Source organism: Acartia tonsa, chromosome 3 (assembly GCF_053477335.1).
Source record: "Acartia tonsa isolate MP-2025a chromosome 3, ASM5347733v1, whole genome shotgun sequence".
NCBI classification, from domain to species: Eukaryota; Metazoa; Arthropoda; class Copepoda; order Calanoida; family Acartiidae; genus Acartia; species Acartia tonsa.
In genome coordinates this window covers 58817969-58845738 of record NC_137262.1, presented here as the reverse complement: position 1 = coordinate 58845738, position 27770 = coordinate 58817969, and the positions used below count along the sequence as shown (strand labels likewise).

General features: G+C 31.1%; 2 protein-coding genes across 2 annotated transcripts in view; both read right to left on the bottom strand.

The window, feature by feature from the left end:
• Positions 1-27770, bottom strand: part of LOC145314690 (uncharacterized) — a 213589-nt gene that overhangs the window by 61763 nt on the left and 124056 nt on the right. The window lies entirely within an intron of this gene.
• LOC145314974 (G2/mitotic-specific cyclin-B3-like) lies at positions 17950-23258 on the bottom strand. Its single transcript, XM_080155047.1, has 6 exons — positions 23204-23258; positions 22008-22175; positions 21477-21547; positions 21142-21181; positions 20285-20401; positions 17950-19045 (listed from the first exon to the last, which is right to left on the bottom strand). Exons 1-6 carry the CDS (start codon positions 23256-23258, stop codon positions 17997-17999), a joined length of 1500 nt encoding a protein of 499 aa, XP_080011173.1. The 3' UTR covers positions 17950-17996.

Genomic DNA, 27770 nt, shown 5'->3' with positions numbered 1-27770 from the left:
AAGCAAAGAGAAGCCCCCCGTGTTGGCTGGTTTGCTATAATTTATATGTTTTTTATAGGTTAGGTTTGTTTTGAAACTTCCTAACCCCACTGGGATAAGGATAACCAAAGCTGCTAAACATATGAACACTTAGTTCTATAAAAGAAAAGTAAATACTTAATTTACCTTAATACCAGACGAAAACTTTTTTAACAAATACTTTTTTAAGGGTAGGAAAGAAACGCATATTCCCCCATTCCACGTTTTTACAGAAAGAGAGTGGGAACAGTTGGCTGTTTATCCCCAAAGTGTATAACGTTTTATTATTCGTTAGCTTAACAACTTTAGGGACTTTTACTGAAATTTGATTGGTTAGTTTATTAAGTTGAGTGTTCAAACGTTTCAACCTCTAATTTTAATCTACATAAAGGGTGTCATCATTGGAGATGTACATCAATCTATCGGTTATTGTCTTATCCCTTTAGATCCCTGACTTTTTAAATAGTTTTTTGGGGGATTGGAGTTGGGGAGTTATTGATGCTACTGACAGAAAAAAAGTATTTTGCCCCAATAAATAAATGATTATCTTAAATAATTTATATATGTAAAGGAAGAAGTTAGACGACTGATTATCTTTCATTTTGACATTTATAGCGGTGTATTTTTTAAATTCATAAGTTTGATATTAATGATATTTATAGTTTTTTTTGAGTAGGGCATGTCTGTTTGGTAAATATTTCAAAATTAACATCAAGATTTATTTTTATGTTGATATAATAACAAACAAATAGTTTTACGATCATAAATTTAAAAAAATCTTTTCCAAAAATCTTCCGAATCGATTAATATCCAATTATCCATGCTGAAAAATGATGTATCATGTCGTATTCTAATGATTTTTCCACGAATAATAATTTAAAAATAATGATATATTTCACTAATTTGTTAGCTCGGCCTTCGGCCCCTTGTGGCCAACAAAACTGAAATAAAACATTCTACTATCCGCAGTAAACTGTCTATAATACGATGCGATAAATAATCATAATGTTTTACATAAAATATTACGATTTATTTCCCATTTATTAAAAATCCCCTAACCAATAAGCAAAAATAAACAGAATGCGTCATTAATTTTTATTAATGTTGTGCACTTTTAAAACTATTCAAACTATTTGTACTTCAATGAGGGATTTAACAAAATTGCCTTGTCGAGCACCCGGGGGTTTAAATAAATTAAAAAGAAGGAAGGGGAAATTTTAGTTTATTAAATCAGATCAGGTTCGTTTAGGTTATATTGGGTAATGGGTAGCCTATAAATAGGATCGCAGGATTATGGCCTCCGAAGTGGTTCAACCATTTTTTAAAATTTATTTCATTAAGGGGTGGGGTTTTCATGCTCTAAAGGAACTACGAGGGTAAGTACCGATAAACGGTTGAGGTATTTCAAAAATAGGTTTACGAAATGTAACTTTAGCAATCTCACATGCACATATCCTGGTAGTGCGAATGGGGCGCTTGTCCAATATTATGGTATGGAGATCGCTCTTCTATGAGTACTACTAAAAATCCTACTTTTACTGCAATACACATAGACATTCTCATCGTCGGTTCGTCAATTTAGAATGCTTTTCCCTCTATTCCCACAAGTATAATACGAATTTGGTTGAGCCCGTGGTAGCTCAACAAAGACCCACGCGAGGTATTATATTGCTTTTAATTAAGAATAAATGGCTGGTTATGGTATTCGATCTATATCATATAAGTATATTAAGCACTCAAGAAGGAAGATGGTTTTATAAAGTGTATTTACATTACAAGTGAATAAGTTAAGTATGAAAGTATTTACAGGATAAGTGATAATAATCATAAGTAGTGTAGGACAGAAAAGTGCCCCAAGTCCAAAGCATTGAATTGTGCTAAGTGTTAGATCTCTAACATAAGACCCAAGCTCAATTCATGCTAAGTACTGAGGGTCCTAAATTTAAACTACAATACATGCCAAACAACTAAGTCATTACCTTTAAAGCCAGAAGAACTTGATGGTTAGAGAGTCAATAAATAACTGAGATATTTTAAGAGGTGCAAGTTATAACATCAACTATTAATAAGGATCTAAGCCCTTGTCTGTTTAATAAAGTGTTTGTATGTTAAACTTGTGACGTAAATCAAACTATGGTTGTAGGCATACATACTAGAACAAAGTGGTTACATGGTTACTTTAACAATAAACATAATGTTTTAATAAGCATATAACAATAATCAATCACATACAGTTTACCATGATTAGGCTAGCGTTACCCATATAAGGTATTATATTGGTAAAGATAGGCTAATAAATACTTAAAAACATATAAAAAGTGCCTTAGGGCTAGCTAGAGTAATTGTATCTCGTGCCTGAGTTGCGCTCGATAATTACCATGGCATGTCAATCAAATATTCAGATTCAACTTTTATATGGTGTAAAATTTATAGTGAACATAGGTATGTGGACTAGATGCGAAGCATTTCTGTAAAAGTCTTATTTGTACGTTCAAAGAATTTTGAAATTTGGGGATCGCATCTCCAATCCTAGCAATCTCACATGCACATGTCCCTTCCATCCCTGCTAAATGTTCAATTAATACTCTTGAAATTACCAGAAAATTATTTGTCAAATTTCTTGGTATCAAGACAGATTTGCAAAATTAAATCCAAATTTCAAATTAAAGATCAATATCTTTTTAAAGATTGGAGATTAAAAGACCTATTTGAAAAATATAGTCATATCGTATTTAGACAGTTTTCCGCGGACAGTAAAATGAAAAATTACAAGAATGATTCTAGTTCTGTTAGATGGGCCAAAAAATGGTATTAATTTTTATGATTTTTATTTTATCATTTGTGGAAAATTTTCTGTTATATAATACTATACATAAATTTTCCAGCGGATATTATATATTAAAAAGATATATGTATTGTAGATCAAAAAAATAAGAATTAGCAATTTTGTAAAAAATAATATTAGTTTGTGATGTCACGTAAATTAAACAAAACACGTTTATTGATTGTTAAACCATAAATATTGTTTAAAAAAGTTTTAAACCAATTTTATTGTCATTTATTTTTCCTCTGATCATTTGCTTCGCTCTCATTAAAATTATCCCCCCTAATTTATTTTCTACAAGCGACAACTCCCCTAGAAACCTCTTAGGGCACTTTTCAACACCGCTCCTATGCGTTTTTAAGTCCTTGGATACTTGATTTATATTGTGTTAAAGTTTTCATTGTTTACTAAAAATAGAATATTGATACATTTTTAATGCAATGTACTTATCATTTATAAATGTTGATATTATATGGACCTATAAGAAGAGATCCTGCTACTTTCTTTCTATTTAGTAATATATAGTTATTATACTGCTGCGCTACGCATTGATAAATCATCCTCGTTGAAATGTTAAGATTTGACCCGTATCAAATGTTAAACCACAGACGTTGAAACTAATCATCACCAATAAATCAAAATATTGACGTTAAAGTTAAAGAATAGAGAGGGCATAATCTATATGTATGATCTATCCACGGGGTGGAAACCCTGTGCCGACTCTTAATTGGGTCTTTGAATATCAGCCAATGACGTCAGAAATCAACAGAACAGAAAGCAATTTGCTAGCTGATGAAAAGGGTCTCCACCACTTTGGCCAGAAAGTTGTCTGGATTATACATCTATACTTATACATTTATTATATTGACTATATAAACGAAGATATTTCAATACAGGTTTTATACAAGGGATGGAACAATGGACGATAGATTAATGAAAAACTTAAAATTACTCCATGTAATGATTAAATGTCTTTCCTTAGTCTTTCCTGAAATATAAAACCTCAATCGGTACAGTTTAAATCTAGATTTAATGAACCCACCCTACTTTATACCCAAGGAATTTTATCTACAATATAACGTTATTTTTACAGTATGCCTCTATGTCCAATATGTCTCATATTTTACCAAACCAAAATATATTTATCAATCAAGTTAAGAATCAAAATTACTATCTTTAAAGATTATTTAGTAAATATAACAGTCATAATTTTAGTTATTCCAACAATTCAAAACGTTGCCTTTCTTCATTTAGAGCGAGTTTGTCAATCTTATTGTCCTGATGTTCTGGTATACTTCTTTATATTTCCTTTAATTCTATTCTTATATCCTTCTTTCTACTCCTCACTTTTTTTATGACCACAGAAAATTTTCTCTGCAATTCACATTGTCCTTATATGATAATTGTTTGTATTTTAGTACTCATACATCCTTGTTTTTATATCTTATAATCTAATAATATTATCCTAAGAGCTTGAATTAACTATTATTTAAAGGTTAAACCAAAATTTTTTTTTATTTAATTAATTTAATTCTTAATATTGTGTTAATTTTATTAAATTTTAAAACCAAAGCAGCAATGCAATTAATCATAATAATGCAATTTCTTTTGTAATTTCTTTCCAGTAGTTAAAGTAAAAATTATCTTTAAAATCTAATTTAGGGTTAAAAATAAAAAAAAATAAATAGTATTTTTGGGTTGGTCTAAATTTGAATTGTCCATTGAATTTACATTGGATGGTTTGATCTACTGCTATAAAAATAGTCTAAACTCTGAACAAAGAACGAATAGTTAGCTTCCCTTAAAATTAGATTTAACGTTTTTTTATATTACAACTTTCGTAAACTATTAATTTGTTTAGTTTGGGTTAAGTAATCTTATTAAAGATTTGATTTTTATTAAGTTCCGTATTATAACGTGTTACTGTCATTTAGTATTCAATTAATATTCCGGAATTATGAATTAAGTTTTAGAATGCCAAAAATGTACTAATAAGCTTATAATTATAGCATCAATATTACATAAATAAATATTTGACAAATGTCAATACCGAATAACTGAATATTAAAATGTATAATCATTAATCATATAGTTACTGAACATTATATCCAAAACCAAATATTTCCCAGACGAATATATTAAATCTCCACCCAATTACCCCCCTTGGAGATCTAATTTGTTTGTGGAAAAGTTCGGACACATTCTACAGACTGTTTTGCCAATTTATTTGGAGAATGTCTATAAACTTTGGAAGTCAATATAATTTACAGTCCAATGTCCCCTCCCTCTCTGGTAGTGAAGCACAAACCATTTTAAAAGTATTCGCTGTATAAGTAACAAGTATACAAATTTTGTCACATCGAAAAATACATAAATCACAAAAGTATAAATTCCCAAAATTCCAGGCTTTTTACTTCAATTATTTCAAAACTCTAATTCTATATACACCCCATAATGGTCGGTTTAATCTGGTTAATAAACAATAAAGTTTTACGCTATTCATTTTAATGAATTAGCCAATTAAAACCTATTTAGAATTAAATTAAATGCTTTGAATTAAAGTGACTAATTACTTATATAAACAAGGATGACAACATAAGTAGCGAAGCACAAAAAAACACGGATTGACAAACTTTCAAAGTGAGTTTTAGAGCAGATATTTAGTTGTCATAAAAAAGAAAGAGATAGAATATGTGATACATAAAGAATATCACGAAACCTCTATAAAACAAATCTACATATATTTTTTGTAGCATGACCAATAGGCTGACGGACCAAGTAACTTACTTGAATGCTGGATGCAGATAGCAGTCTCTCTTAAATAGCGACCGAGAAAATTACATTTCCTCTATTTTGCTAAGTTGATTATAGTTAAAATTAATTATAGAGGAGCTTCTCTTCTAAGGCTAACATCATCCACAAAAGTGAAGCTACTAAAGTAAAGAAGAAATCTGCAACGTACGGACATAATAAAGTTTTAGAATAGCTTTGCTTTAAGATTTTGTTTAGATGAGGGCTTTAAAAAATTAAATTGTATCTTAAACTTATTAGGTATACAGTTAATTTTTAGGGCAACCAAATACTTTAAATTTATAGCAGGACATATAAATCATTTCTTATTTTTATGTTGCTTATTAATCGTTGTGGTAGGGGGTAAAAAAGTGCGATATTTACAGTTAATATATATTTCAAAACTATTTATAATGTCTAAGTTTAAAAATCGAAAAGGTTTTGATTCATTTTCAAAATTAGATTAAATTTAAAGTTCTTTTATTTGATGCTTTTACTTAGACATATTTCTTAAACACCGAAAATATATTTTTTCCTATGTGGGTATCTTTTAACATAAAAAAACACAGAAAAAAATACTCTTTGGTTTAATATGCTTATTTTCAATTCCTAGGAATTTTAAATATATTCTGTTATTATAATTATTTTTAAGAAAATGGAAAAAAGGGCTGGGATTTCATTTTCGTGTGTTTTGTTTATACTTTAGGTCAGGTTAGGTCATATTGGGTACAAGGTTGCCCCGTAGTCAATAACCATCAACTAACCAAGAATATATACAAAGAGTCCCTAGACAAACAACCCTGTGTGCAAGTCATTTAGAGATCTTATGTTCAAATAAAAAATCTTCCTATTTTTACCATATACTTTAGAATGTTTATTGGTTTGTTATCCTGTATTACGTATGAAAATAATCACACAAAAAACACTTTTAAAAGTCACTTTAACCATTGAGCACTCTTTATTGTTGTCATACACCTACCAGAGCAGTTCTCCAGTTCATATTTATCCCTCCGATAGGTTCATAAGTTAACTAAACTATAATATCTCGTGAATGGTAGAGAATATCTTAATAGCTGCTACGGTGGCGCGTCGTGTTAACGCACAGAACCAGCGTAGTCAATGGTGTTTCAAAATTTGAGCATAAAAAATGTATCAGAATTGCAATTTGTCCTATACTTTAAAGTAGTAAGTTTTGTGTATGTGTGTGTGTCCGCTTAGATCTCTTAAACGGCGAGGTAGATAGTTCCATAGCTTTCAGAGAAGTTTAGTCCTGGCAGGTTTTAGTTTATTTTGCAGTGGTGGGTAGAAGTGGGATTGAGGCTTGGTGTGACACAACATCTTAGAGACAACATTCTATACAATTGTTTTCTACTGTGAGCATTTTATTCTGTATTTGAAGTAACTAAAATATAAAAGTGTATTATTAAAATAAATGGCAATAGTTTCATTTTTTGGTTACATTGCAAGGAAACCATCGTAAATATTATGACCCCATCCCCCTCTATAAATAGATTACATTCCCCTTATCTTCAATTCCAAAAATAACTTTTTCCCATCCCCCCCTCTCTTTTATGGATTATATGTCAATGGATGGATAAAAAAGGCTTTACGCGCGATTGAAAGCCAATGTATCTTGATTAAGATTTATAGTAAATTATATCAATCTTATATTTTCATTTTGACCGTGTAAGTAAACTGTAAAAGCATAAAAAAAAGTAAAAAAGGTAAAAAGAAAATAGAGAATATGTAATGTAGTTGTATGTGCATCCCCAATAATGATAAACAAAATTACCCTTTCTGTAGATTTAGATTATTTGTTGAAAAGTTTGGACACACTAGTTTGGAACTGGCCAATCACAATTTAGTAAAAGTACCCAAAGTTTTTGAGCCAAATAATAATAATAATTTAAAAGGACTCTCCACAGAAAAAACAACTTTGGATTTTTGAAAATCTAACCTGAAATTATTATTCTCTGTTCAATTTTAGGCATTTTTTGTTTTTGTGGCATCGCGATCGAAGCCCTTTGAAAATTTTGTCCGCCGCCTATTTGTACTGCCGCTATAACAATATATACATCACTTTCCTCCACTCAATATATGTTCGCCGCTAAAGAACATTTGCTCCATTGCAACCGGCCGCTCTACGATTTATTCTCTTCCTTGACTGGACAATCCTGCCGCCTCCATTTTGTGTTCGCCTCCGCCAAATATAACCATCTTTTGCCGCAGTTGCCGCATTCATCGCCCTTTTCCGCCGCTACTCCGCTATACATTGCGTATGTAGCTATACACAACACCCCCAGCCTCCATTTAATTTCTGAACAAGGGAGAGGGGAGCATGTATTAAAAAGCGACGTACAGCGGAGTAGCGGCGGAGAAGGGCGATGAATGCGGCAACGGCGGCAAAAATAGAAGCTAAAAATCACTAAAGCAGCACAAATTAAATGGCGGGAGGATTCACTTAAAGGAGGTAAAAAATTTCAAAGGGCTTCGATCGCGATGCCACAAAAACAAAAAATGCCTAAAATTGAACAGAGAATAATAATTTCAGGTTAGATTTTCAAAAATCCAAAGTTGATTTTTCTGTGGAGAGTCCTTTTAAGAATGATCAGGTTGTCGCTGCACTACTTATGGACAAAATTGTCATTGTTAAAATTATGTTTCTTTTATGCCTTTTTAGGAATGTTTATTAGCCATTAGAATTTACTTAATATCGTTAAAACTATAATATGTCCTAATATCAGGAAGGAAGGGAACATTGGTCTGCTAATTTTACACTACCCAAAGTTCTATAACCACGTTACATTATTCATTGGATCAAAATAGTTGTTTATTTTGTTAATTTAGATTATTGATTCGAAACTGATAGTGTCCAAACGTTTCAACAAATAATTTTGAGCTACAGAAGGGGTCATTTTGTTTATCATCATTAACACACCCTGAATGTCAAATGCTTGAAATCCCTGCATAATATTAAAATTTTGTCCCATAAAAAAGCGTCTTATGTAATCATTAAATCTTATGACCTCCACTAATAACTCAAACACATGGACAATTATGGCCCAGAAGTAGCGCAGCATTAGCATTATCAAGATCAGAGATGGATCCTTAAATCATTTTAGTCGTGAGCCAGATCGGGGCGAGCCGAATTTCAGCCAATCACAGAGCGGCATTTCATAAAATGCTGTGCTCTCATTGGTGGAAAGTTGGCTCACCCCGATCTGGCTCACCACTAAAATGATTTAAAGATCCAGCTCAGTTAATTTTACAATAATGGAAAAGAGAAAATTTTATGGTATATTCAGTAAAGGAATAAAGAATCTTAATCCTTTTCTTAAATTAGTAAGGATCTTTTATTTTGTTAATGCTTAAGGCCATTTCATTTTTTTAAATTCAAGCCCCGGGATATTTTTTAAAGCGAAGATTTTCTATAATTAGGGCCGGTCCGTCCGTTCGTCCGTCCGTCTGTACGTCTGTCCTCATGTTAGAATTTTCCTATCGATTTCAAACTTTGCATGGTGATTCCTTTAGTAACTCTATAATCATAACCAGAATGTCCGTACGTCCATTTTAAACATGTTAATTTTTTACTTTTTTAACAACAAATTTTTATGTTATCTAATCATCCGATTGATCTGAATTTTGGTATATTGATTCCTTGGACAACAAAGTATAATATTATAAGCGAGGCAACTCTATAATCAAGTCCTAAAAATGTAAGTATGTCCATAAACATTATCCTGCATCAACCAGTTTTTTAACAAATTTACTTACAATTTTACTTTGACTCTTATACATTTATATTCTGATTATTCAGTTCTGACACAATACAAGTATTAATAGTCCGTTTGTCCTACCGTTTCATTGCTTCGCTTTTATGGATGTTGTCATCCTTGTTATCTTAAGTTTTGGGAATAGGAAATACTACTTTTTGATTTATTTCTATGATTAAGGAAGGAGGGGGTAGGGGGGTTCAGTGGTCGACAAGCATTTTGTAGGAAAGCACCAACATATTTCCTACTCCTTATAATTCTAAATTTTAGGAACATTTCTATAATTAGTCAATATGTAGGACCTAAAGAACACAGTAATAGTGTCTGACTGATTATGACGTAACAAAAAAAATTAGCCAATTTGAGGCCACTATAAATTTTACCATTGGTCAATAACGGCCTCTCATTGGCTAATTTTTTTTTGTTACGTCATAATCAGTCAGACACTATTACTGTGTTCGGACCTAAAGCAGTTGATGTTATTGTAAAACATAAGCTTTTTATCACATAATATCAACAAAATTTAACAACGATACATTTCCTTAAAAGTTTTGTTGCTTTCAAAGTAATGAAATAATACCAATTTTGCTTAAAAATATGTCATAAATAAACCGCAAGTTTATGAGGTCAGTGATAGTTAGATATTTAAAAATACAAAATAAATCAATAATCATTTCTAGATATCCAGGAGGGGATGGGACATTGGACTGTAAACTACACTGCTGACCAAAAATTTACATTCACGTCTTTTTATCAATTAGCTTAACAGTTTGGGTACTTTTATTGAATTTTAATTGGTTAGTTCCAAAGTGACAGTGTGCAAACTTTTCAACCAACAATTTTATTCTACAGGAGGTGAATTATTTTCATCTTGGCTTATCCCTTATGATACCTGGTTTTATCTGAATTTTTTAAGAAACTTTTGTTATGATAATTTATAAATATAATAAGACAAGGATGACAACATCCATGAAAGCGAAGCACTGAAACGTTAGGACAAACGGACATTAACACTTGTATAGTGTCAGAACTGAATAATCAGAATATAAATGTATAAAGGTCAAAGCAAAATTGTAAGTAAATTTGTTGAAAAGCTGCTTGATAAAGGATAATGTTTATGGACATACTTACATTTTAGGACTTGATTATAGAGTTGTTTCGCCTATAACATTATACTTTGTTGTCCCAGGAATCAGTAAACCAAAAATCAGATAATCGGATGATTAGATAATATAAAAATTTGTTGTTAAAAAAATTAAAAAAACAACATGTTTAAAATAGACGTACGGACATTTTGGTAATGATTATAGAGTTGCTACGCTTTCTAAATCGTACCTAACTATTAAAGGATTCACCATGCAAAGTTTGAAATCGATAGGACAATTCTAACATGCCTAAATTAACGAAAAAAGCTATCCATTACGGACGTACGGACGTTCGGATGTACGGACGGACCGACCCTAATTATAGAAAAGCTTCGCTTTTAAAAACCTGCTTTTTAATATTGTTTTTTATATGATCCTAGTTTGTAAGCAAGTTTATATTTTTTGTTGCAATTGCCCAAGGGGAAGATTAAGTTATGTCATGAAGTCAACCATATGTGATATAAAGTCTATATAAACATTGTAAATAGACATATTATTTATAGAGAATTAAGTCATCATGAAGTCAACCAAATGTGATATAAGTCTACATAACATTGTTAATAGACATATTATTTATAGAGAATTAAGTCATCATGAAGTCAACCAAATGTGATATAAAGTCTATATAAACATTGTTAATAGACATATTATTTATAGAGAATTAAGTCATCATGAAGTCAACCATATGTGATATAAAGTCTATATAAACATTATAAATAGACATATTATTAATAGAGAATTAAGTCATCATGAAGTCAACCAAATGTGATATAAAGTCTATATAAACATTATAAATAGACATATTATTAATAGAGAATTAAGTCATCATGAAGTCAACCATATGTGATATAAAGTCTATATAAACATTGTTAATAGACATATTATTAATAGAGAATAAATCTTATTATTTATAGATATTTAATCATGCAGTCAACCATATGTGATATAAAGTCTATATAAACATTGTAAATAGACATATTATTTATAGAGAATTAATCTTATTATTTATAGATAGTTAATCATGAAGTCAACCATAAGTGATATAAAGTCTATATAAACATTGTAAATAGACATATTATTAATAGAGAATTAATCTTATTATTTATAGATAGTTAATCATGAAGTCAACAATATGTGATATAAAGTCTATATAAACATTGTAAATAGACATATTATTAATAGACAATTAATCCCATTATTTATAGAAAGCTAATCATGAAGTCAACCATAAGTGATATAAAGTCTATATAAACATTGTAAATAGACATATTATTTATAGACAATTAATCCCATTATTTATAGAAAGCTAATCATGAAGTCAACCATAAGTGATATAAAGTCTATATAAACATTGTAAATAGAAATATTATTTATAGAGAATTAATCTTATTATTTATAGATAGTTAATCATGAAGTCAACCATATGTGATATAAAGTCTATATAAACATTGTAAATAGACATATTATTTATAGAGTGGATGGGAGGTATAGTTATTTTTAGCCCGCTACGAGTTTCACTTTATTAGAGAACATGAAATCTGATGTATGTAATATACGAGTAATGATTTACACTTTTATGTAGCATAAGATATAATTTATCAATCTAACCTCTGTACTTTTATGTATATAAAGATATAGTTTATCAATCTATACAAAATAATTTTGTAGCTGTATTGTGAAGCATCTCAAATAGTTTTCAAAACAGATGTAAATAAAATACCTTATATCAATGGATATAGGATATACGTGGATATATTGACAGGGGAAAATTGTTTTCAACTTTGCTTAATAATATTGAATTCATTTAATGGTGAGTTTGTTCATCCAGTAGTATGAGAGGGGACGGGGAAAGGGGATGGGTGGGAGGTATTGTTATTTTAGCCAACTGCGAGCATCACTTCATTAGAGTACATGAAAATCTGGTGCAACATTCTAGTAATAATATATCGATCCTTAATAGACGTTGTTGGAAAGGGGGCTTATATTTTATTTAGTAGCACATCAACTATACAATATTGCAATTATCTTTCTGGGAAGCAATGTGTAACTAACATTTTCACAAATTAACATAAGTATAATCTAAATTATATAAACTAAGCTATATAAAAAGAGATTACTATAAATAATTAGAGATATAAAGGGATAAGACAATGACCGATAAATTGATATATATCCAAAATGATGATCCACAAAATTACCCCTCCAGTAGATTCAAGTTAGTTGTTGAAACGATTGAACACTCAACTAATAAATTAACCAATCAAAATTCATCCAACGTTATTATATTCAACATTGGGGACTAGTGTAATAAACAGCCCATTATCCCCCCCCCTCTCTCTCTGATAAATTGTAAATAAGACAGATTTAGAGTAAATTTCATGAAGATAATGTTTTTATTAGATTAATAATTATCTCTCTAATTTTATTGTTATAGTGTATATAATGTCATTATCAAATCTTAATAACTCTCTAATGTAATTTTAGTTATCAAACTGCACATGGCTTACAATGGATATAGAATATACGTGGATATGTTAACAAGGGAAAATTTGTCGTCAATTAAGCTTGCTAATATGGACCTCATTTATTGGTCAGTTACTTAATAAAGTAGAAGAAGAGAGAATGGTGAAAAGAAGGTGCATAAGGGGTACCGTTATTTTAGCCAGCTGCAAGTATTACTCTATCAGTGTACATGAAAATGTGTGAGCAACATCCTAGTAATATTATATCGATTTGACTTACTTACATATGGTGCCTTCACAAGCCATTAAAAAGTTAAGATGATGAAAAAAGTAAACTTTTTTATTTTGAGTATAGATAGGTACTTATATTACTTTTGAGGATCTAGTGCAATGGTAAAATGTTCCTGTGATCGAATATTAACTCTAAAGGCGGCTAGCTGCTAAATGCCTAAACACCGCCATGAGCAGCGTAAAAATAATTAGGGCTTAAAATAATCTGGAAGAGCCAAAATCCAATGATGCACAGGGAGAGCTTGACACGCGTAAAATAAGTCTTGTTCGAGCCGCTCTTAGTTTTTAAAATTCTTTTTTTGGAAATAATTGTCTATGAATTTATTAAACTTTTTCATCGAAACTGCAACTTTCAGTTAATTTAATCAGTTTTAATAAACACCAAATAATTACGAAGATAAGAGGATATAATAAGGAAAATAAGACATAATCAAAATGTATTTTATGACTTTATTGAAAAAAGACATTTGTTTGATTTGTCTTAAAATTAGAGCTTGATAGTAATTTATTTCATCAGACTATCAACAGCTTTCCGCGTATATTAAAATAAAAATTTTAAGACTAGCCCAGGCCATCAAAACTTGTATTAATTTTATGATCTTTACTTTATTATTGGAAAATTGTCTATAATTCTATACGATACATAATTTTCAGTATGTGTCTTAACCGTTTCTAATCCAGCGGTTATTAATTGGTTTCGAAGTGATTATTCTTATCTATCTTATTTTGATAACAAAGCCTTTAATTGACGCGCGTCTGCCGAGCCAGAAAAAATCATGGACATCATAAATAATAAGAAAGAGTGTCTTTTTAATGTGAACCATGTCTCGTGATTGTCTATCTACTACACAGTATGCATTCACTTCTGCATACTATCACATCCATATCCCAACTATTTAGACAACCAACCCTTTGATTGCACAATATTTGTCTTGAAGTTATATCTGTGCATAGTAATAAGCCAATGCATTCTCACACTTACGCGCATCTCACATAGCAGCAGTAGTTACTTCTTTAACATTTTTAGTTATGCCGAGGCTAAGTTTGTGATTCGAACCCACCACCTAAACTACGAGCACAGTCGCTACAATCGCCGGGTTCTGCTGTTATAAGAAAATGATATTTAATAATGTGATTCATTTGCGGATTTTGATACACAACCTTATTACACACATTCACAAACTACTTTTTTATAATTATTTCTGATATCACAAATATCCGTTATTTTAAATATCTTTAGATCATTTTGTATTTTAAAAGATAAATTTGTCTTAGATAATTGTTTATGTCAGTCTTTAATACTTTAAATCAGATAAACCAAAAGGTAAATTCAGGTTACGATTAAAAAAAGTTTTTAAAGGAGAAGCTTTTCTAGAGTTGGTCCGTCCGCCCGTCATGGACAGTTAGCTCTTTCTATGCATTCTAGGAGAAAAGCGTTTTTTTTGAGATGACCATTATTGATATGATGACCAAATAAATTAAATTTTTAATAAATATGCTAATTAACAACAATCTTTTTTAATATTTTTTCCATATTCGTCTGTAGAAAAGGTGGTAGGTTAATTTGTTTCGGTCTTACAAATGTTTTAAAGGAGTTTTATATTAAAATTTACAAATCAAATAGGACAATGAAAATAAAACCAAACATTACTTAAACTTAATAAATAGATTCGCTCTTAAAGACATTCAAATATATACTTTACATTAGTCAACAAATATTTATATTAATGTTAAAAAATATTTGAAAAAACGATACATGTTTGTTTTCCGTTGAATTCAAATGTCTAAATTAACATAAAACAGAAATACCATAAAAAACTAAACCATTCAAAATTGTTATGGTATTCTATTTGGTCATTGACTTTATTTTAGATTTAAATTGTGCTGTTACTAGTGGCTACGCCCATTTCAGTTAGGGGTTCTTTATTACAACGGTGATATATGGGACAGACAAATAGCCTAAAACCATACCAAAAAAGTTTAGAAATAAAAAAAAATATCTAGTTATAGCTAGATCTCAATAGAGAAACTAAAAAAACCTTATTTCTCATTAACAATCATAGCAGCTACGCCCCAATTGGCCTCTAGGGGTATTGGAAGGAAAGAGGTAAGTGGAGGGAGTCGAACTCCACTTTATATTTATTAATAGACCTTCCATGAACATGTAAGAAGCTTCACTTTAAAGGAGAAGCATATCTGTTCAGCGGTTAGTGAAATCCTTTGTTACACAAGACAGGCAAACATCCTGTTACTTTTATATAATGATGTATACAATAATATAATTAGATACTAATATTTGTTTCATGAATATTTTTTTACTTATGACTTTCATATTTTATCCTCATTTTATATTCTAAATAATTGACCATTTTAAAATCAATTTTTATTTTTTGGTTATTATAATATTGGTAAAGTCATGCCCAAACAAAAAAGTCATTTAATATCTCATTAGTAATTTTGTATATGATTAAATTTAAAACGTTATCGTTAACAATCTTTATTAACATATTATTAGTCAAGTACAAATATTTAACAAATTATTCATAAGCTTTTTTTATTTAGATTATAATTTAATTAATTAAACTATCTATCATATCAATTTGGCTTTACATCAAAATATATATAAAAATGCATTTAAATATATAATCCTTAACTTTTCAGCTATTTTAAATAAACTTTCAAAAAGAAATTTTACCAGGATCATTATTTTTAATATTCTGTTAGCAAATTTAAGTCAATAAGTATATTTTTTATAATTTCATAAAAAAAAGGTTTATCCTCTCATTAATGATTTGGTTGGTGGCAATCTGGATCATGGATTTGCTACTGAACTTCTCTTTGACCACATAGATCTGTTCGCCGTAGTGCATCTTGTGTATCTTGTGCAGGGCTTCTGTCACAGCTTTAGTCTTCTTCATGACTTGATCAAGTTGATAACCGGTATAATGAGCAAGTGCAGGAGTCCACACAACAAATCGTCCATCCTCCTTCAGGAGTTTAAGTGCCAGGTAGAGGCTGCAGGCAGCTGCCAGAGATCCAGACATACCAACCAAGCTGTAGTCCAACATGATGCTTTCTAAATATTACTAACCTTGCCGAATCTTATAAGGAAATTCAGCGCTTAAGGATCCCTCAGATTAAATTTCAAAGCCTGAATAATTCTAAGCTCCATCTGTCTAACTTCAGCAGCTGAGTAAGCGTCGTAAGAAATATATACAAATAAATCTAACTTGGGAGCATCAGCAGAGTTCTCTTTAATCTTACAGACAATAAGCATGGCGCTAACACCAACTAATTCAAGTTTCTCACTGGTAATGTCAATTCCATCTATGTGTCAATTATAGAAATAATGTGGTACAAGGTTTCAGGTAAAAGTTCGTACTCTTGCTGGACAAAAACCAACCAGTCTAGCGAGATTGTTTTCATCCTTCCTGTAATATCCGTGCCAGCCAGATAGTTCCTAGGTACACTATACTGTCGTTCCTTTTCAAAAAACCCTATCAAACGGTTCTAGCCGGTTGGTAGTAGAAATTTAAAAAAATGGTTATCATTTAACATGAATTAAACCTAAAATATGTTTTTAAAAGTTGATTCCTTCGTAATTAATGATGAATTTGCCCTGGAAATAGGCAAAAAACGCTAAAAGGCTGAGCCGCCAGCCGTTACTTTTCCAACTTTTTGCTCGATTTAGGGAAAATAGACCCACCAAGGACTACTCATGAAAATTTTAGATCGAAATTCGAAGTGCCATTTAATCATTGATTACGAGATGGTTGCATTAACCCCCCCCCCCCCTTTTATACAGTATGGCTAACCAGGTATAAGGTATAACCAACAAGCGAAATAAATATAAAATAATGTTAGGGGGGCAAATGGAGAGGTCGTCAATTTTACGATGTGTTGCCCCCCCAACGACAGCTGAAAAACACGTATAGGTTTCGTCATTTTCCCCCGATTTTTTTTCGTTGTTGGTATAAGCTGATGGCTTACATAGATTGTTCATTTAGGATCAGTTGCTTTAACATAGTTTAGCTTGGTGGTTTTAAACCTTGATGGGGTAAACAATAGGGTCATCCCCCCGTCAAGTACCCTATCTAGAATGTTGAATCTAGAGACAAAAAAATATATTTTTTATCTATAAATGTATAAAATTAAATGTAAAAAATATCCTAAACGAATATTGAGGTACATGAAAAAAAATAAGGAAATGTTATAAACAGGTACTGTATGTGTGTGTGTATGTATTTGTGTACGTTATGTACGACTAAAATATTTATGTACAGATTATGTACAAAGTTCAGCATCATTTTTGCATTAGTCCTATTATTTATATTTATATGTTTAACATCACGGGATTTTAAGAGATGGTACAATGGATGGTGAATTCATTTTTCCTATTATTTATTTGGTATTGGCCTATTTCTTTAAAATAGGAGCGGAATAAACTCTTACAGTTTGTACTAATTTTAATTTATTGAAAAATGTATAACAAAAGTCTTTATGGAATGAAATGAATAGTGTATACCTAGTAATTTAAGGGCAAAACTTAATAAATTCTCAGCTAGAAAATAAAGCTAAAATCAAACTTCATTAATGACACTAATAAAAGATTGGAACAATAAGAAACATAAAGGAAGGACTGTTAGAATGAAAGTAAGTATTAATTGACTGCTCCGTCTAGCTGCCAAGGTTGTTAGAATGAGATGGTCTCTGGCAGCTGGATGGTGGCCACCTCATGGAAAACCTTGTGGCTGTACTTGCTTCTCACGGCCTTCAGGTTTTCCTGAGCAGGTTTCTGTAGCATCTTGAGTAGGGCGTGAGCCACAGGTTCTAGTTCAGATATAGAAATTCCAGAGTAATACTCCAGAGTGGCCTCCCAGCCTTTGATACCCTTCACCTTGAAAGCAACGGCCATGGTGGCAGCAGCGAGTAAAGATTCTGACAACTCCACGTTGAATTTGTATTCTAGGAGGCTGGATTCAAGGATGTACCTACCAAAGGTCAGCACTGGCATTGTCACCTTGCAAACACGACCGTAACGTCTCAGGAAACTGTAGGAGAGTGGATACCCGAGATCGAATCCCAAAACTGCCAGCACTTTACGCTCCATCCTCAATAGTTCTTCTCTCGTATAGGCGTCGTCACAAACATACAGGAACTTTTCAACCAGGGGTGGTAGACGCTTGTCAACCTTGCTAGCAATAAGACATGCAGTAGCGCCCAACAGCTGTAAATCCTCTTTCTTAATCGACTTCTTGGACAGGTACAGGTCGGTAATCTTGACAGCTGTGTACAGGGTCTCGTGGTTCAGCTCAAAACTCTCCTGTATCTCCACCAGCCAGTCAATAAGGATGGCACGCATTTCCTCGTTGATAAAATTCTGGGCTTCAATGTAATTGGGTATCTTAAAGGTGGCCTCTCTGAGTTTATAATACTGGAAAGTATCCCTAGCATACTCGGCGTGTTGTCGGGGATCACCCTTCGTCTCCAAATCAAAGTCAATGACACCTTCCGGGACAGTGTAGTTTGGTGGTGGGGACACAACTTTTTCTTTCTGGAGCAGGTACATTTCATGATCATAATCTTCGGAAAACTTAATATTACCAGGTTCAGTTTCAGCTTTAAAATGTTTATTTGGAATATTTTGTTGAGTTTCCAGCTCTCGTTTTCTTTTGACTACACTTTGGTGCAATTCTTTGTTTGTTGGAGTTTCATTTTTGGTTATATTATCTGCTTTGACTTCTGAAATATATATGAAAGTCACAGATTCTTAAATATGCCATTAAGGATGAAGACACCCACAAGAAGCGAAGGTAGTATAGATATATAAACTGAAATCCATAAAAGTGAAGCTCATAAATCAGTTAGTACAGCAAACAAAAAAAGCATGTTTTAAATGGACATACGGACTTTCTGGTAATGATTATAGAGTTGCTAAACTTTCTTAATCTTACTTTACTGTAAGAGACATTATCATGAAAATCTTTAGAACAATTTTAACATGCCTAAATTAACGATAAGGCTACACAGTTAAGGAGGTACAGAACCTTAATAAAGAAAATCTTCGCTTTCAAAAAGTTTCTTGAGCTGCATCAGGTTACTTTCTTAAGGACAGTAGGGTGGACAGATAGGTGGATGGTTTAAAGACAGGAATTATAGAGTAGCCTTGCGTCTAAAATTCAAACTTTGATTTTTACTTTGTCCCTCAATTTAAACATTTAAAATCCATATAAAGCTTCCCATCAAAGTTTGATAAAATTTATTAAGTCGTTTTATAGCTTCCCTATTTAATTTCCATCTTTTAGTTGAAACCGAAATTTTTTTAATATACAGTGTGTTTTTTTTATGAGAACTTTTTTGAAAGCAATTTTATCCCACTTATAGTTATCAGAATTTAATGATTAATGGCTTATTTTCTTCGTTTTTTAATGCAATTAATAGAACATTAAAAAAATATTTCAGTTTTTTTATTAAAAAGTACAGTAAAATCTAAAATTCAAAACTTAGGTGACAACATCTAAAAATGGTTTTAGCACATTTTTCTTATGCTCTATCATCTACCCTTTGCAAGAAATAAATTGAATTTTCAGTAGTCGACTTTGGGGGGCCAGTACTCCCTCCCTGATTAAGATATGGCCTTCAAACTTTAATATAGATTCTAGTACATATCCCTAATAGTATCTGTATACATTTTTAGCTCTATATCACAACTTTGAAGCGTTTTGCAGCCATTCTTGCAAAAGGTAGAAGATTTGAACATAAGAAAAATGCGCTAAAACCATTTTTAGATGTTGACACCTAAGTTTTGAATTTTACATTTTAATGTACTTTTTAAACAAAAACTGTAATATTTTGTTGTTGTTTTATTAATTGCATTAAAAAACGAAGAAAATAAGTCATTAATCATTAAATTCTGATAACTATAAGTGGGGTAAAATTGCTTTCAAAAAAGTTCTCATAAAAAAACACACACTGTATTACCTTGAATTTGAGGCATGTTTTCTTTTCCATTAACTTTCTTGGTATGCGCTGTTATGTTGGCTTTACAATTACATTGTTCTTGTTTATCCATGTTCCCAGCCTTTCTAGTTTCATTTACTAAAAGAAGAAAATATCGATTAGAATACAGCTAAATTTAAGTTTACTTAAATTACTTAAATTAGTCTTTAGTTATGACTAGTTGCGCAGGCACTACTAAAACATCCATAAAAGCGAAGCACTGAAACGGTTAGACAAACGGTAATTAACACTTGTATCAGAATATAAATGTATAAGAGTCAAAGCAAATTGTGAGTAAATTTGTTGAAAAACTTCTTGATACAGGATAATGTTTATGGACATACTTACATATTTAGGACTTGATTATAGATTGGCTTTAATAATGATATTGTACTTTGTTATCCCAGGAATTAATATACCAAAAATCAGATCAATTGGATAACTAGATCACATAAAAATTAGTTGTTAAAAAAGTAAAAAAATCTACATGTTTAAAATGGACGTACGGACATTCTTGTAATGATTATAGAGTTGCTACGCTTTCTAAATCGTTCCTAGCTACTAAAGGAATCACCATGCAAAGTTTGAAATCGATAGGACAATTCTAACATGCCTAAATTAATGAAAAAAGCTATCCATCTCAGACGTACGGACCCTAATTATAGAAAAGCTTCGCTTTTAAAATCTAATTAATTTTAAAACAAGTTCTGATTTATACTAAAAATCATAAATCGTATAGGAAAATAAATAAAAAGATTAATTGGCCAACAAAACTGGTATTATATCCATAATTTTTCATTTTAATATCCGCGGAAAACGGGTCTTTAAATAACTTTTACCTGCTAGTACAGATGAAATATGTTTGGTCCACTGATTTGTCTGAAATAATATTCATGTTTTATAATGAGGCTTAGGTATGCATATTATTTTTAAGGCTTACCCTAACAAATATAGAACGATGCTCTAGCTTAGGTTTTAATCTGTCAGACAGCCGTAAGGACAAACCCAAGTTTCATTATCTGGGGAGGACAAAGAACCCACAGACTTCCCCCACCTCCCCCCAAAAAATATTTACGCTTTGCACCTAGTCCCTTTTTAAATCAGATAAACTTGATATTTCAAAAAGGAGGTTTATATCAGAAAATAAATATGAAATTATGTATGTTATACTTACCAAAATCAAATTATCCTTGCTGATCCGTAAAATTTCTTGTATTGTCTCCCTTTGCTCCTTCATTTCCTCCCCTAAAATGATTTTATATTAGATGTGATTGCGCCCCTAGCCACCACAGGCTTCTTTTTCTGTTTATAAAATAATTTATCATTTAAATACGGTTAAACTTAGATTTTTTCCTAAAATAAGATGGATTCACCCAAAAAAGTAAGAAGTAAGCAAACACAAGCCTTAAAAGGACTATAATAGCGACATCTTTATATTCAAAGAATAATAGCCTCAACCCAACCCAGAAAACTTTTGTGATGATTTCCTAAAATGTAGATTTCAATCATTTGAGTGGTTAGCGAGATCTTAATGGACAAACTAACAAAAAACCTTTCTACTTTATGTAAAAGGCCTCTAGTAGCAATTGAGGGAAGGGAGGGGAGTAAGTCGACCCTCGTCTTCCAATGTAAGTTTTAAAAATTAAAAGTATCCTTCGCTACAAAGAGATATCCTTTTTTATACAAGGAAAAAAATCAAACTTACTTATCTTGTTAAATTCTTCTTTCATTTCAGCCTTGAACTTGTCCTCAACTCCAGTTCTTATTATGTAAGTGGTCTTTTCAGGTTGCTGTGATGGCGTGTTGTGTCCTTGTTCTGAAAGGTCTACACAAGGCTTTTCATCTACGTTTTCCGCCAGTCGGTTTGTACGATCTAAATAATTTAATATGGTTATTTTTTCTTATGTAAATACTTAAAATTTTACTGGTACCCAAAGTTTATCTTCATTATCTTAAAAACTTTAGATATTTTTGTATAATCAAGATTAGTTCGCTCAAACTAGCAATGTTTAAACTTTTCGACTAAAGATTTTGATCTCCAAAAGTGATGAGTTTTACAAGAATTTGACGTTCACTGTATGTATTATCCCTCTGAAACGGTAGGACAAACGAACATTAATTCTTGTAGAGTGTCAGAACTAAATATGTAAAATATAAACATGAAAGTTTGACAAAATTATACGTATATTTGTTGCAAAACTTCTCAAATACAGATCAATCGGATTATTATATCACATAAAAATTTGTTGTTAAAAAGTAAAAAATCAACTTGTTTAAAATGGACGTACGGACATTCTGGTAACGATTATAGAGTTGCTACGCTTTCCAAGTATACCTAGATACTACAGGAACATCATGCTAAGTTTGAAATCGAAAGGACAATTCTAACATGCCTAAATTAACGAAAAAAGCTATCAGTAACAACCGGACGGACGTACGGACCGACCCTAATTATAGAAAAGCTTCGCTTTTAAAAATATTTGTAAAGCTCGAGAATAATTCATATGTACAAAATATGTACAGTACAAAATCGGAATCTGGACTAGCACTACCTATAAACAATTTTGAAAAGAAAGTTAGCTATAAGATCTCTTAAGACATTATTTTCGGGTATTGTCGGTTTCGTGATATCGCCTCTAAAGGGGCGTTTCATCGTATTTTCACAGTAGCTTTTAATAGGTTATTTTACATTAGGTATATGTTAATGATTGCACCGCAAGGTAATGCAATTGGTCCAACAGGGTTAGAGCCCAACACATGGGCTTGAAATAGGAGAAAAGCTTAAGTGCAATTACGACGAAACGCCCCTTATGAGGCAATGTCACGAAACCGACAATACTCTAATTTTCTTTTATATAGATTAATTATGAAATGTAAAAGTATAATAGAAATAATTCTTACCTTTTAGACGATTGTTGATAAGATTTCTGTATAAATCTTTTTGTCTCACACTCATTTTTTTTTATTTCGCTTAAAAGCAAATTAAAATAGATGTTGTAACCAGTCTTAACTCTTTCAAATTACTGACCAAATAATGTCAATATGTATTAAAGAATTTCAGGATTAGCACATACGGTTCCGATTAGGTTAGTAATTGGTTAGGGTTTGATGTAGCTATGTAAAAAAAGCACAGTATTATATATTGAAACAAACAATTTAACAACAATTAGATTAAATTTAATCTGAAATACATTGATAAATAAGCAAAAAATGATATTTTTATAAATTGATCATAAGAAATTGAGTAATTCATGTATTTTTAACACCACAGCTACTTTTTCTTAAAGATATGTTATTATTTTTTTTATAAAGATTATTTATTAGTAAAAAACCCATTCTTTCTCGACCCAATTTAAAAGGAAAAAGTCTACTTTATCATTCCGAAATATATTTCAAGTAAAAAATACTCATTATCAATCGTATCTCTTAATGAAATGAATCAAGCAAATTTAGCTTGGTCAGTTTAGTAGCAAAACTAATAAATAACCACGGGATGTCTGTATGTTTGTCCATAGATCAGCCAAAAGTAACTTAAAAATGGCTTAAAATGATTATTTTATATTATTTCTTTATTTGAAATAATTTTTTTTGCAATTGATCTTAATATGCTGTTTTGATTGGATATTTATGATAATGGTTGTCATTGTAAAAATATAGTTTACCTGTTTAATATTATGCTAATTTGAACCCAAACTATCTATGAGAAATATATTGCTCATATTTGCTACTCAGCTCCGCCCATTTAGTCCTCCTCTTTCTTTTAACTCCCTAATTTTATTATTCCCATCCTTTTCCGATATTATAAAAGTGTGGAAAATAAGTAGATTTTCATCTAATTAAGTCTTTAAATAAGAGGATACATAATTTTTTTTTCTTTGCTCCGCTAACTTGAATAACAGATGATAGATTTGCCTCCAATAAAAACAATATATTCTAAAATATTGTGCTACAGAGACCCATTAGAGCGATAATGTAACGTGTATCAAAACGCTACAGTAATATGTGGTTAATTTAATACGCACTAAAATACTGGTTCCAAAATTTGAACGGTGGATTCTTTCAAAGTGCCGAGTTTAGCATTAACCCTTGCCCATATTTTTAAAATGAATTGAAACTGAAAAGGAAGCGGGTAACGTGTATCAAAACGCTACAGTAATATGTGGTTAATTTAATACGCACTAAAATACTGCTTCCAAAAGTTGAACTGTGAATTCCCTCAAAGTGCCGTGTTGAGCATAAAACCCTTGCCAATATTTTTAAATTAATTGAAACTGAAAGGGAGGCGGGTAAATTTTCATATTTTATTTGTCTATTTTTAGATCACATTTACAAAATATAACAAATACTTGGTAATACTTGAGAAAAACCCATATGAATAAATGTATATATAATTATATATGTATGTTCCAGACAACAATCTACCCCAAGTGTTGAAGACCCTTTTCATCTGCTAGCAAATTGCTTACTGTTCTTTAGTAGGGACTTGGCTGTTTTCTTTTTTACCGACGCTATTAGCTGATTTCAAAGACCCAATACAAAATCGGGACCCCGCCCTGTGGACAAAGTTACTTATAGCTCATGCCTCCTCTACGTTAGTCGGCCATATAGATCAAAAGTATGTAATGTACAAAATCAGACTGTGAATTATCCACTAAAATATGCAGTCGAGAAGGCATATTAATAATGCATCTGTTTTGTCTCGACTCTGTTATTTGTTATTTGTTACCATCCAGGATTAAAGGTATATGACAACGGATGAAAAATTATATCTACCCCCAAATTTTATATATATAAGTCTGTCATCAGGAAAGGATTGGAGATCAATTTTATACAGCCATTGTTCTCTCCCTCCCTGGTTATGATTAAAAAATCTTTCTTCCTACTTCTTTTAGTCAAAGTTATTATATATAAGTATTAATCTTTAAATTATCCAAAAACGCGTGGTTAGATATTCTACATTTTGGTATCTTTTTACTTTTCAGTCTGTTCGTCCGTCAATACTCTGCTTCCCTCAAAGTGCACATCATGCCTTGTCTTACCTCTGAAGGGGGTGATATCCTGTAGGAGGCCTTAAACCTGAGGGTTCTATGCCTACGATGCCCTAATCTTGCACGGCTAACCAGTGCTGTAACTAATATAACCTAATAGGTATATTTTGATCGAAACTAATAAACTAACAAACGAAAAAATAAACTCCCATTTATTTTATATATATTTCATAATAACCCGGGATATATGATATATATGGTTTCTGTGCTTGGCTAAGCAATAAATGTAAAAGTATAGTTATATAATCCAGAAAAATACCTGAATCAAGTGTTGGGAACCTTTTTCGTCTGCTAGAAAATCGCTTTCTGCTCTTTTGTAGCGACTTGGCTGCGTTAATATTTCCGACGCTATTGGCTGATATTCAAAGACCAGATTGAAAGTGGTCACAAGGTCCAAGGGGTGGGAACTTATAGTTATTTAACCCCTTCCCCCTTTATTGCTTAACTTAAATGGCTAATCACTTTTATATAACACGTTTTTTATGTAACCATACTCTTTTTAATAAACTTTTATTTTGGACTACTTTATCAAGCTCAATATCGTGCTAGAGACGGTTTAGGGGAGTTTAACATCAACAAAATTCACGTTTAACCAGGGATGGAGGGGATATTAGACTGTTAATTACACTGGTACCCAAAGTTTTGTAACAACGTTATCTTATTCGTTGGCTATAAAACTTTTATTAAATTTTGATTGGTTGGTTCCAAAAAGCTGGTGTCCAATATTTTGACAAAATAGTTTTAATCTACAGAAGGGTTAATTTCTCTATCATCATTGGGAATGTTTATCGTTCATTATCTTATTCCTTTAGATCCCTGGAAAGTATATTGACAAAAAGTCATGACTACTGCATTCTTTCTCTGTATAGGATCATTTGTAAGAATGTATACTATATAGATTAGTAAAGCCTTGAGCCTAAAAAAATGCATTTAATTTATCGGATCCACTGCAGTTCACGGTAAAATATTGTTAGTAAGGAATATTTCCAAAAATCTAGGAATTTTAAAGGCCACTAGCTGCCAAACGGCTGAACGTACAGATCATACCTGTACACCATTTTATTTTTATACAGATTATTTGTAGGCCTTCTTATGCCGCCTAAAACAGTGTGCGGGCATGATTTGCACGTTCAGCCGTTTGGCAGCTAGCAGCCTTTAAAATTCATAGATTTTTGGAAATATTCCTTACAAGCAATATTTTACCGTGAACTGCAGTAGATCCAATTTATCTATGTATTTTGTAGACAAATGTTAGACACTGCATTTTTATAAAACAGGAAGTAGTTATTGATGGTTGTTATTTGGATAAATAGACGTCCAAGGGTAAACACCCCTTTACCCCCCTTAAACTTTGAAATGTTATTTATTCTGCATATAAAATATTATATAAAAACAGTTTTCTCAGCTACTTAGAACTATTATTAAACGCAGGTATCTAAAAAGATAAAACACTGGCCGATAAATTGATGTACATCCCCAATGATCACCCATTTTGAAGATTACATTTAACATCAAAATTAAAAGTCCCAAAGGTTGTTAAACCATTCAATAAGAAAATGTTATTAAGACTTTGGGGACTAGTGTAATAAACAGCCCAATGTCCCCTCCCTCCCTGATTAAACCTTATTCTAATAACTATCTTTAAGTCTATAAAGTCTTTTAAAAAGATATTTTTAAAACTTTTAAACATATAGCTATTTTTGTTTTTAAAAGATCTAAAAATGAAAAGACAAATATAGAAACAACAAACGCCTTTTGTTATTCTTATCAGTATAAACATCTTACAAAATTAAAGATTAAGTTAAACTTACTTAAAAAGGTTGAAAAATAACAAACAATTTACAAAAAAATGGAGCATTTTTGTCACCACAATGACAAAACAATAATCGATATATTATTACTTAGATGTTGCAGCAGATTTTCGTATACAATACATCCCATTAAACCCTTTTACCCCCTTACCCTTCTTCTTTATGAACGAACTGACCAATAAATGAATCCCATGTTACTGATCATAATAGATCTATTGGTCAATCTATCCACGTACGTATATTCTATATCCATTAGCACAATATGTAGTTTCTTAAAATGAGAAAACTAAAATGGATAAAAATAAAATATTACACTAAACATAAAAGATGAGAACATCCATTAAAGCGAAACTCAACATTTTAAACCGTTTAACAAATAAATATTAAAAAATATAGAGTATCATCGCATTTGATATTCCACATTATTTAGAAATTCCGTATAAATCTAACCCAAAATTACTTTAATAGAAGGTGCGTAATATGAACATAATTACATTTTCAGACATGATTATAGTGATGCTTTACTTAAAGTATTATACCCAAAAGTATTGGGAATTAAAGATATTGTTAAATTTTACCAAAGAAAAAGCGAGAAGCCGCATTTAAAGA

Bases quoted from the DNA above. Each gene is read 5' to 3' on its own strand.
- LOC145314974 (XM_080155047.1), bottom strand. From the start codon at position 23,258: ATGAGTGTGAGACAAAAAGATTTATACAGAAATCTTATCAACAATCGT. The intron at 22,176-23,203 runs GTAAGAATTATT...TAAATTATTTAG, and splicing joins TATCAACAATCGTCTAAAAG to ATCGTACAAACCGACTGGCG. The intron at 20,402-21,141 runs GTAAAAGTTATT...TTCTTCTTTTAG, and splicing joins TATTTCATCTGTACTAGCAG to TAAATGAAACTAGAAAGGCT.